Genomic DNA, 12,629 nt, shown 5'->3' with positions numbered 1-12,629 from the left:
CAACCAACATTCCCCCCAGTCCAAGAGGAGTAAGAGAATCCCTGTCTTTCAGGATTATCAGGATGCAGAGGTAGGAAGTATGGTCAGATAACCTCTCTCTATTCCATTCATTGCCTACACTAAATTATTCAATTTGTGCTCCACAGTTAAAAAATGTATTATTCCAAGAAACCTTCATAAAAGTATTCATACTTAATTTCAGTGGCTTTCGAGCTGGAGCTCTTAACTATAATATAGAGTATAGCACAGAAGATGGAAAGGAAGCACAGAAAAACTTTGCTAAACATGATCAGGAGGAATTAGGTCCTAGACTTTTCTCTACTCATAGGAGCAGGAAATAATCTCATGCCCCTTATTTTTAGATAGAAAATATATTTTCAAGTACATGATGATGTTATTAGCTAGAAGGCAATACTTGATTTCTCACTGAAAAAAAACTGAAAGTAAACTTGGGAGAGTCTAGTGATTTTGCAAAGCTTTAATGGTCTGTGAAAAGGAAATTGATTTTTAAAATTTTTAAATTGATATATGAGTTTTTTTAATTTGGCATTTTGTAGTCAGTATTTGTCTATGTCGTTAAAACATGTATTCACCATCAAATTGGTACTAACTGATCAACACTAAGGTGCTCACATGGTAGTAATACTCATTGGGTGCCAATCAGGTGGGGGGGGTGGAGGGGCAAACCCACAACTAATGGAAATGGGGCACACTGTATGGGGGAAAGACACACTTGTAGCCCTGGCATTTCATGTAACCAAAATGTACCCCCATAATATCCTGAATTAAAAAAAAATAAATGAAGACATAAGGAAAAGAAACTTAAAAAAAAACAAAAAGTCAATTTTACTGGCTTCAGCCAGTTCAGTCGACAATGAAGGCCATTTAGCTGGTTCCTGACAGACTCAGGACAGAGCCCAGATCTTTCCATGTTCAAAGCTCTTTCCTTCACTCCGTAATAATCTCATTGACGCTTGAGTAGGATGTATAAGAGCATAGAGTTTCCTCAGTAGATATTGTGGGTCTATTATTGTTGCTCAGTGTTTCGATCATGTATATTTGGTCAGTATGTTGTCTGTCTTTCCACAAGGACCCTGCCCTGGATCAAGTCAATTCATAGAACTGAGATTCTGGAAGGCTCCTAATGTTATTTAGTCCACTGGTAAAAAGCGAGTCAGTCTAGCCTGCTGCATTGATTTGGATCATGAGATAAGGAGCTTACAACATAGAAAAATACAATGAATGTGAATTTAGGGGCCAAATTACCAACATAGTATTGGAATTAGGGACATGGCCATTTGACAATAAACAGTATGTATGAAGCAAGCCTGATCTGACTGCGAAGGTCTTCCTCTCCCCAAGTCCAACTAAAACTGCTGAAACTGCTTTGGCATGCCTCACACATCCAGAAAAAAAAGTCACATTTCCTACAAAAAAAAGTTTCCCTTTAAAGAGTACTGTACATAAATTATCTAATTCATTTATTACTGGCAACTTCTTTATCATAAAGATATTTTTTGATTTGGACATGTAGTTCTTCACTAATTTTTACTTCCCGAAGGCTTTCATAGAGGGCCTTGGGCCAAAGCTAAAGAGAACTTTCCTTTCAGTCCAAGCTCTTCCAGCCTTACTTATTTTACTGTCTGAGTCACTGTGCTTCTCTGGTACTGATCTTTCTTCCATTTCAAGAAGAGAGGTCAAGCTATGTTAGTGGGTGGCACAGGCAGGCAGATCCAGGGAAGAGTATGTTTAAAGGACCCTGTTCCCAGTACAGGAACTTCCTCCTTTTTCTATTATGCATTGGTTTTTTTTTCTTTTAAGAATGTAGCTTAATTTAACAAAGAATTTGAAATCACTGGCCTACATGATCACTACTCAGTCTTCCAGAGATGAGAATTAGATTGAAAAGTAATGAAATTATAAAAATGAGTGGACTAAGCCATTCTTAGGAGTACCAAAAACTCAAAAGTAATCTCTAAGTAGATGGCTGGAGAGAATGTCTGATCAATAATAGGGTGCTGTGAGAATTATGTCAAACACAGCAAATCTGATTACTTATTGAGAGGTGACTTGGGACTGAAGATGTAATCTTTCTAATCATTGAAAACATTTTTGAGAAAAAATGCTTGAAGGAAATAATCAGCCACAATCTCATGATGACAGTCTAGTGAAGTAACTACTATGTCATAATACTAGCTGGTATAGCAACAGTAATTATCTAACAACACACAAGAAATGTCTCTTCAGTGTTTGTACACCACTTGCATAAGGACTTTAAATAGACACTAGCAGACATGCCTGTCTTAAGTGTTATCTTATGGAATGGGTTAAAAATCACTTAACCTGGAATTGTAATGAAGATGGTGAACCTAATTAGGTAGATTTTGAAAACTTAGCCATTAAATTCTTTCTGTTCTTACTTTATTTCCAAAGGTTATTTGAAATTGTGAAGCTTATTTCTTTTTTTTTTATTTCAGCATATTATGCGGGTACAGATATTTAGGTTATGTATGTTGCCCTTGCCTCCCCACTCCCCCCCAAGTCCGAGTCCCTTGGATGGTGTGCATTGCACTCTTTGTGTATGCAAATACCCGTCCCCTCCTCCCCCCTGCCCGACATCCAATAGATGTTATTCTTATATGTACACTTATGTGTTGATCAGTTAATACCAATTTGATGGTGAGTACATGTGGTGGTTGTTTTTCCATTCTTGGGATACTTGTGAAGCTTATTTCTAGAAGTGGAATTTACACCTTGACTTTCCTTAGAGTTCCTGTATTACATTTTTCCTCTTTATGCCCAGTGACTGGGTACTTGTGACTTTCAATCTCTTGGGGTAGTGGACAGTGGCATATTTTGTCATATGAGATCTCAAATATATATGTTGCCACTGGTTTACAATTTAAAGGTCTAAGAGATCAATTGTTGGTTGCTATATTTTCCTTTCTCTTTGCAATTTATTTTCAGGAAAAAAAGAAGGAATGGCAATAAAGAAGGCAACCAACATTCCCCCCAGTCCAAGAGGAGTAAGAGAATCCCTGTCTTTCAGGATTATCAGGATGCAGAGGTAGGAAGTATGGTCAGATAACCTCTCTCTATTCCATTCATTGCCTACACTAAATTATTCAATTTGTGCTCCACAGTTAAAAAATGTATTATTCCAAGAAACCTTCATAAAAGTATTCATACTTAATTTCAGTGGCTTTCGAGCTGGAGCTCTTAACTATAATATAGAGTATAGCACAGAAGATGGAAAGGAAGCACAGAAAAACTTTGCTAAACATGATCAGGAGGAATTAGGTCCTAGACTTTTCTCTACTCATAGGAGCAGGAAATAATCTCATGCCCCTTATTTTTAGATAGAAAATATATTTTCAAGTACATGATGATGTTATTAGCTAGAAGGCAATACTTGATTTCTCACTGAAAAAAAACTGAAAGTAAACTTGGGAGAGTCTAGTGATTTTGCAAAGCTTTAATGGTCTGTGAAAAGGAAATTGATTTTTAAAATTTTTAAATTGATATATAATAGTTTTATATATTTTAGGGGTACATATGATGTTTTGATACTTACATATAATGCATAATAATCAAATCAAAGTAATTAGGATATACAGCACTTCAAATATTTATCTTTTCTTTGTGTTTGAAACATTCCAATTCTTTTCTTCTGGCTATTTTGAAATATACAATAAATTTATATACTGTTAACTATAATTTCTCTACTGTACTATCGAATATTAGAACTTATTCCTTCTATTTAACTGTATTCCCATTAACCAACTTCTCTTCATCCCCTCCTTTCCCCTTCCCTTCCCAGCCTCTGGTAACCACCTTTCTAAGGAGCTTGAATTTTAACTTCAAGGGACTTTGCTTTACTGATTTGTATTCATTAGCATAATACTGCTTAAATTGAGGTATAAAGTTTTTTCTGTTAGTAAATGACTAAGTATGGCTCATTTTTCCCATTTCTGAGCACGAGGTGAAAAGATTATCTGTCCATGTCCTCCTCCTGGGATCATGTTCCAAGATCCTGGGCAGCTACTTGGATGAGTAAAATGTAGCTAGATTTAACTCATGTAATTTGCTATCTTAGGTGCTGGCCTTTTTTGTTTGGTATCTTTGCACATCTAGGAGTATTGCTGTTTTCTTTCAACCTTCCATTTTTACAAATTACACCACCACTTTTCCTATGAATCTTTCCCCTAGTTCATAGGTATAAAACTTATAGAAAGTGCAGACACAAAGACCCAAGTATTTCTGTATAAGTCTGTCTTACCTGCCAGGAATACTCATTTTATTTTTGAGATTACTGAGTAGTATAAGAAATTGAGAGTGAAAAATTACGAAGATATAAACACAAGTGGCTTACCTGGAACAGATCTCTGCCTTTTTCTCTTCCCTACTAGAATAGAAAAAGATTTTATGTCTTAATGCTAGAATTCTAGCAGAATTAAGATAAGTGAGAGAAAAACGAACCAGGAGGCCCCATATAGGTTGAAAGTTAGAGTTCTATGAATCCCTGATTTTTTTCAACCAATAAGAACTATTTCCTTGTCTGGTCACTATTTTAACTAGTATCAGTTCAGATGACAACTGGAAGATTTGATGAAATTTTTTGAAAAACATTTTTCTCTTAGGTTCTTAGTAGTTTGGGGTCATTCTCATCATCTTTTATCATGTACATTGTAAGAGAACTGCTTGGAAGACGTTTTTTGGGATGAAACGGTTGTTGAAAAAATAATGGTCACTAGATGTGTTTTCAAACTCTAGGGCAAAATGGGGATACACTGTACATTGTTCGGGTGATGGTTACACTAAAAGCCAGCATTCAACACTGCAGTATATCCATGTAAGAAAACTGCATTGTACCCCTTAAATATATACAAATAGAAAAAAAAAAGGAAAAACCCCCATGGCAAAATGGGAACCTTCTGAAATTAGCTTATTTATACTTAAAAGATGCATTCAAAATGGAGGGACAAGCTTTTCCAAAGATGGCCTAACCTGTTGCATGCATTTTCACAAGCATTGCTCCTGGTGTGTACTAAGCATCCCAATCGCTTTCATATTGCAATTGAACGCTAAAATCTCAGTTGTTATAATGAATTACAGAAAAACTTGCCCAAATATTTTTCTGCAGGTGAAGATTATCTTTTTTGTTTGTTTTTGTTTTTGTTGTTTATTCAAATGCCATTTACTGAGTCAAAACAAGGGGATTTGTGTAGATTTTGTTACATTTGTATAGATTCTATTATACATTCAATTTTTGAGCTGGAAAACAACGTAGAACTCACTGTCCGCTCCAATGTCATCTATGAGGGAAACTGAGAGCTACAGAGAGCTTAGATTATTTACCCCTCAGCTCAGAACAGTTAACACATGAATATCATTGCCTGACTAATATGGAAAGTGGTTGTCATTCAACAGCCTAATTAATTTGGTATCTTATGGTTCATATGATTCCACAATGTTTCAGTGGTATTAAGGAATGTGGGCCTGCCATTTTAAGTGCATTGGAACTTTAGGAGCACATAATTTAGGTGCTTCAATGGACTTGGTTAGGATCATCTGTTTTGCTTACTCTAGGTTTTGCAGGTGCCTTAGAGTAACATCCCATTATTATTCCAGGGATGGAATGTGTACTAGGGGTGAAGTTTTTTTTTTTTTTCCTCTTGAGGTTCACGTAAGTGAAAAGCTCCAGGCATAGGGGGATGGAGTTGAGAGGAAAACTGGGGCTTGAGAGGGTAAAATACTGGATTCATCTGCTTTTCCAATTAAGAAGAGTTATATAATTCTCTGTCATAAACAGACACACGATTTCCTGCTTGTTTTTGTGAAGACATCCCATAATAAATATTCTTCCTCATCTCTTTGGTTTCTATTTATCCACTGTTTCCTTCATTAGCCTGTAAGGAGCTCTTTCCACTCCCTAACTAATCTTGTGTCTACCTCATTTTTCTCTCAAGTACTGTGTCCTTTCTCTCCCCACTGAATTCAAACTGTAATGTGTATTAAATGCCTTTTATTTCTCACCTCCCTTCATGCAACTACTCACTAAACCCCACCTACTCCTCTGCTATACCATAGGTCGGGAACATCTGAGACTTGCTAGTAAGTTCATCAACAAACATTTACTGAGCACCCTCCATTTGTCCTGAGTGCTTGGGGTCAACTTAGGTGTCTCTGTCCTTTTCTCACTGACGTTTTTTCTGTTCTACTGCTCTGTGTATCAAGTATATCCCATTCTTTCCGTTTCCACCATCCTAATTCGGGACTGCATTGCCTCTTGCTTCATACATTGCGAAATTTCCCAGGTGGTCTTTGTGCTCTCATTCTGCCCCATTCATCTATTAGAATCATCTTCCTAAATGTAGATCTGAGCATGTATCTTATGTTCAAGTACCTGTTCCTACAGACTTCTTAGAATGCCATTTAGGCCCCTGATAATGTAGACATATCTTCTGTTGCATATTTTGTCTCCCACTAACTCTTCTCTGGGAAGCACCAGCTGCATCATATCACTAACTTTGTTTCCTCAAAAACTCTTCTTCAGCCTTCGTGTGCTCTTGTTCCCTCCATTTGTCACACGCTTCCTATTAATATTCTTCCCATGCTCCAAGGCCTAGTTCTGATGGCTTTCATTTTCAGGAGCCTCCCCTATCTCCCCAGTCAGCATTCACTGCTACATTGAATGTATTGCAATCTTGTCACTGCAGATAGCTCAATGCTGTCCTTCTCAAAGTACCGTGTTCTTTTTGACTAGGCTCAGGAACTACCTGTCGAATCCCTAAGTAGCAAAGACAAAGCACCTCCTTGTTCACAGGAGACGTGGATGTATTTGTGTGGATAGTGGTTGGGGGTCAGGACAACCTGTGCCACTTGAGAGCCTCTCAGAGGTTGGGTCCTGGCATGTGTAAGGGAGTCAAGCAGTCAGAAAGGCTCACTGGTGATCCTGATGCCTGTTCCAAAATAAAATATATAATGGCGAATCTCTGCTGGCCTCCAAGCTTCTTTGGTTAAGGGGTAAGTGTGCAGATTTCAGTATGACCCAACTAATCTAAATCCTGCCTTTTCACAGAGACTTGGACTCCAGGATTTTTGTGAAATACCTCTGTGAATTTTGCATAGTGATATATCCTTCTTGAGTCTTCATTAATGTAATTTTACTTTTCTCTGTGTGTTAATTTGCAAGGGCTTCTGTTCTTCATTTGCCTTGCCCATATAGCAGCACTAAACCTACATTGAAAATTCAGAGAACAAAGAATGAGCTTTGTAACTGTCAGGAAGGGTAAGCATTCTGATGAGAAGTTTCTGTGAGGAATCAGGAGAGTGATGAAAAGGATTTATATATTAGGGGTCTTTCTCAATCCTGAAGCATTTAAAAATCTCATTTATGCTCTGGTAATAGAATTTGCTATCTTTCTAAGATTAAGTGTAGTAGGGTAAATGCTTCTGGCTGGGCTAAGATAGCAGTTTCAAGTGTCAAAGCCATACACCGTCAAGAAGCAAACTTTTCCTCCCAATCAATCTAATGATAAAACAATTACTAAGTGGGATATCGCACGTGAAGTACATGCAGAAGGGGAAGCGTGACAAAGCCTGCGTTGCATGATATAAATTATGTTTATTCGTTAAACAGCGTTATTGGCCTAGAAAATACTAGTGTATATGACTTTGTAGACGGTCTTTGGTAGGGTAGAGGATGCTAAACACTCTTCCTAAAATCTCATTTATGGCATCACAGTTTAAATCTGTTTGAAGTCAGTGGTAACTGAATTCAAAAGCAGGAGATTTTACTTGGTCTTCTAGTAGCATTCTTTAGTTTACTTACATACGAGTAAAATGTTTCTTTTTCACAAAAGAAATATGTTTGTAGCAGATGAGTTAGGAAGTGAAGATATAAAAATAAAAGTAAAAACAAAATGATTTAAAGTCCCAACTCCCCCCCCACACGCACCCCCCCCACACACACACACACATATACAAATATGGATAGGTGTTGACACATTAAACAGAAACATTTTAAAACCATTTGAAAATCTGTACACACTGATTTGTAACCTTTTCAAATGATGTCAAAGGCATCTGTATTTATCAGTATATTTACAAATATATCATAACTGTTAATGGCAGATGAGATACTGTATGAGTGGATGGACTATAATTTACCCACTTCCTTGTTTTTAAACATTTAGTTATTTCTGGTTTTCAGCTATGAAAAAAGAGCTGATAGTATAAACAATGTGTTAATGAACATTTTATATATGTCTCTACACAATTGAATTAAAAAAACGTTCTAAATGAACCGGAAATTAGAGGTAGACCTGTTTTTTTTTCTTCATAATTATTCTGAAGAAATCCGTTTTAGCCTGTGAATTTTAATGTACTATACCTTTTCACAGCATGTCATCACTCTAGTGTTACATTATAGTGTAAAATGGATATGTTATCATTTGAGATGAAAATTTAATACATCAGAAATGATTTCTACTTCTTACCTAATTTTTCAGACAGTACCTTTAACAAAAAAAAAATGATAAGGAAAGCCAACTAACAGGAAAGAAAGTTGTGTGTGGTCGGTTTCTTACCCAATGTAATAGCTTAATAGCGTTTTGAATATTCATAACTTCACTGGTCTGTGATAGTGGAGGTTCTAGAGTTTTACCCTCAGGCCTAGGAAAATAACTTTTTTGAATTTTCTGTTTGAGTTGGCCTTGCCATTTAATCCTTAAGTCAATTTGATTGCTGTTGCTGATAACTCTCACATCTGACTTCATTTGATCCCTCCTATCTCATGGACAGTTCTTTTAATATGTATTTTCAATTGGATAAAGAGGAACAAAGGTTGTCATTTGGTATCTGTGGACAGTGTAGTCTGGGACCTAAGCTGAGTGGCTCCAAATGACCTATGGACTATGACCCTTCTTGGTTTAAGACTTTTTAATGTTACCTCTGGAAAGAAAGTTAATACTGACAGTGTCAAATACTGTAATTTAGATGAGAGTCCTCACCATCACATTTTCCTTTGAGAAACCTAACATTGCAAGATGGGGAATGCTTGAAAAGGACTCCTTTCAGAGAACGCTAAGTAGCTTCTCCAACATGACAAAGACTCTGAGTCATGTAAGTTCAATGAAAAAATAAATTCTATCACAAGGATGGACAAGCATGCACCACATGTACTCACCATCCAATTGCAACTAAATGATCAATACTAAGGTGCTCACATGGTAGTAATACTCACTGGGTGCCGGTCAGGTGGGAGGGGGTGAGGGGTGGAGGGGGCGGAGGGGGTGAGGAGGTAAACCCACAGCTAATGGAAATAGGGCACACCGTATGGGGGAAGGACATGCTTGTAGCCCTGGCTTGGGCGAGGCAAACGCATTTCATTAACCAAAATGTTTGTACCCCCATAATATCCTGAATTAAAAGTAAAAATAATAATAATGAATTATGGATTGTGGAGTAACAGAAAAAAAAAAAGACCCATGCAGAGGATAGGGTGTCTACCATCTTCTACTGACTCAACTACTTTATCTAGCTGAAGGAAATAAGTTCAATAAATCAGATTATTTGTGTGAAAAAAAATTCTTAAGTGCAAACACACACACATATTCTACCAAATGCGTAAATATGAAAGAACAATGAATGCTAGTCATCAAAAATGCAAGTAATTAACATATAACTTTGATAAAAAGTTTGTCAAATGCCTTTCAGGATATATGTGTAGTCTTGAATTGATATAGGAGGATGATATATGTCAACTATCAGAACGTAAGTACAAAATCATTATTCATGTGCATATATGTCTGTATACATGTATGTATGCATAAATGTATGTATCTAAAAATTTGTTAAGTTTATTTTAACTTGTACCAAAAATACATCTTATTTTTATGGTTATTATTTTACTGCGTCCCATAGCGTTATTTGGTGCTTTCCCGTGGAGGATGAGAACTTACTTCTCTGATGCAGTTATTGGAATAAATGGTATAAGCAGGAGCAGAGGATGTGTGAAGGGCTTTGGAATTAGAAGGCCTGTGTTTGAATCCTCATCTGCCACTTCCTAGCTATGTGACTTTGGACAAATCAGTGATGTTGTTTCCTCGGCTGTAAAATGGGGGCTATTAATTCCAATGTAATTAGAGGTTTGTTGTGAGGATAGAATGAACTCTCCTAAGTGGCTGTTCTTTGTAAACCGGTAAGCCTAGTATTGAGTTTGATGCTGCTATTCTCCAAGGCAAGTGGGAGAAATATCATAATAGCACAACAGGAATCCTCCTTCTGTCTTTCTCCTTCCAGCCTTCAAGCAGTAGTAATGAAAGGAGCAGCAGCAGTGTTAACAGCCCAGAGAGAGCAAGTGGACCAGCAAGCAACGTAAACCAGATCGTTACCGAACCCAGCGGGAATAACCCTCAGTTCTGGCATGAGGAATATGCACTGTGCCAAGGTCCTTACTCCCGCATCAACCAGATCTTGAAGGAGGCTCACTTCAATAGCCTACGGCAGCGAGGACAATCTCCAGCGTAATGAACTAGGAGCTCCTTATTCCAACCTAAAATTTGTTTATAAAAGCAAGTGCATACATGCAAAAGTCTGTTGGCTTTCAGTCCATATGTTAAATAACCGGCGAATGGGCAATTGTTTACTTGAGGTTGGGCTGCACTGTTGCAATTTCAAAGGGGCTGTGAAGAAATTTTTATGGGATTGTGTTCAAGTTGGGTGTCCAGTTCACATTAAGGTAGCAATATGAGGAAACCTCATGAGTGCGCTGAATCCATAGTAAGTCTGATTCAGATTAATTTCCTAATCTGTGAATTAGAAACTCCATGTCAAACATCTTTTTACAATGCAAGTCTTCATTTTTAAAAATTCAGTAGGCTGGCAAAGAGTATGTGATTTTCATAAACACAAACAGCAGACCAAAAAAAAAAAAAAAAAACCACACCCCAAAACTTCTCAGTTAGTATTCCAAAGTATAAGAAAATTACTTTCACTCTTGCACCCAAAGAACTATCATACCCCCACTCAGAAGGGAGAAGTTCTGTTGAAATTGCTCTCTAGTTGTCATGGGAACAATTGGCCCTAGTTTACTCTGTGAATGTGAAAACCTCTCTCCAAGCTTTGTATTTCCAGGGAGAATGTTTCTAAGCCTCTTGTATCCTCAGATACCTCCTGTATCATTAATCCTTCAGAGTGTGTTCTTTAGACTTAGTAGAAAGCACTACACAATTCCATCAGAGAAGAAGTACATGATAGCGTTTTGTCGTAAAGACAAATTTATTACATCAATGGCCTATGTAGTCTCACGTACAATTCCATCTGTTATGGCTAGAGTTGATGCCAATAAAGTGTAAGCTATTAGAATTGATGTCTGAAATAATAGGAATTGTGGGACTGTGTCGACCAACTGTCCACTTTATGCAACAAGGACCCTTTCACAGAGATTAGGAGGCCAGCTTCCATCATTAAAATTGCAAAGATTAGTGTGGCTTACAAGCAGTGAGCTGAGATGACGTTAGAAGAAACAAGCAGTATAGTTTATTTGGAGATGGATGTGTCACCATGTTTTAGTCACACCGAAGAGCCAACCAGATTTTAATAGTGATTTCATAGTTGTGCCTGCTTCCTCTGTGCTGAGCTGTGTGAAGAAGGAACCAGGATGCATCAGGTTGTCTGTCCTGGAGCACACGAGGGGCACAACTTGCCACTAGATTGAAAGGAAGGTGCCTTAGAGTCTAACAGTCCTCTCCTGCCTGCTCACATTCTCTCTTCCCTATACTGCGAAGTCCACAAAGGACAGACTAGCAGGTCTGAGAACCATGGCTAGCTCTACAGAGAGCTTTGTGACATTTGGCAAGATTTGGAAAAGACATAAAGTTACATGTTGACTGAAAGAAGAATGAAATTTTATGTCTTTTCCAACATTCGAAAATGAAAACTATCCCAGAAAAAGGAGAAAACACACGTGCGCCCATTCACCTCACTTCCATGATTGTTTCCTTTAGTATGTATAGAATTTTAAGATCAGGTACTTGTACAGGAATTTTAGTGTTATGGGGAAAACGTCACAGCACCACTATCCCCAAACTTAGGAGGCAGGTAGGCATGGGTCAATTATTTCTCAATTAGGCAGTTTGAGTAAGAACATTTTTTCCTATGGCCAGTGTTTCCAAAGTTGGAATACCAGCTGTTGACAAGAACAAATTTGAATTCTAAAGGGCTTTATGGCAGACGCTAGAGAAAAGATACCTGGCTACCATTCCCCGTAACAATAAAGTGAACGATCAAATGCTAAGGAAGACAAGGTGCTTGAACCCTCAAACCACATGTACATAACATGACTCAGACATACCCAAGAAGAATCCTGCAGGCATCCTACTGAAACAAAGTGTATATTACCAACACAGAGTCATTGAGAAACTGAGAAATCAAATTTCCTTTCATTCCCCACCCACTTAAAGATATGAAAGATGAAACTATCATTATGACAAAACATTATGTTTTTTGAGATAAGTACGATCTTGGTCCAGGGTGGTCAGTAAGTACAACATGTGATCTCCATCCTGTCTTCTGCAGACTCTCTAAACCTACTCATGGATAAACCAGTTTATGTCCTTTGGTTC

The 12,629-nt window shown here is 37.5% G+C and overlaps 1 protein-coding gene across 1 annotated transcript in view; it reads left to right on the top strand.

Moving 5' to 3' along the window:
- Positions 1-10,582, top strand: part of LOC105811013 (protein FAM104B-like) — a 12,533-nt gene extending 1,951 nt beyond the window's left edge. Inside the window, exons 2-3 of the mRNA XM_012645095.1 lie at positions 2,968-3,067; positions 10,306-10,582. Of these exons, the coding sequence (XP_012500549.1) occupies positions 2,968-3,067; positions 10,306-10,533 (328 nt within the window). The 3' untranslated portion in view covers positions 10,534-10,582. The remainder of the gene's footprint in view (positions 1-2,967; positions 3,068-10,305) is intronic.
- The last annotated feature ends 2,047 nt before the right edge of the window (positions 10,583-12,629 follow it).

The sequence above is a fragment of the Propithecus coquereli genome, unplaced genomic scaffold, assembly GCF_000956105.1.
Source record: "Propithecus coquereli isolate 6110/MARCELLA unplaced genomic scaffold, Pcoq_1.0 Scaffold2255, whole genome shotgun sequence".
Classification (NCBI taxonomy): Eukaryota; Metazoa; Chordata; class Mammalia; order Primates; family Indriidae; genus Propithecus; species Propithecus coquereli.
This window is presented reverse-complemented; position numbering and strand designations above follow the sequence as displayed.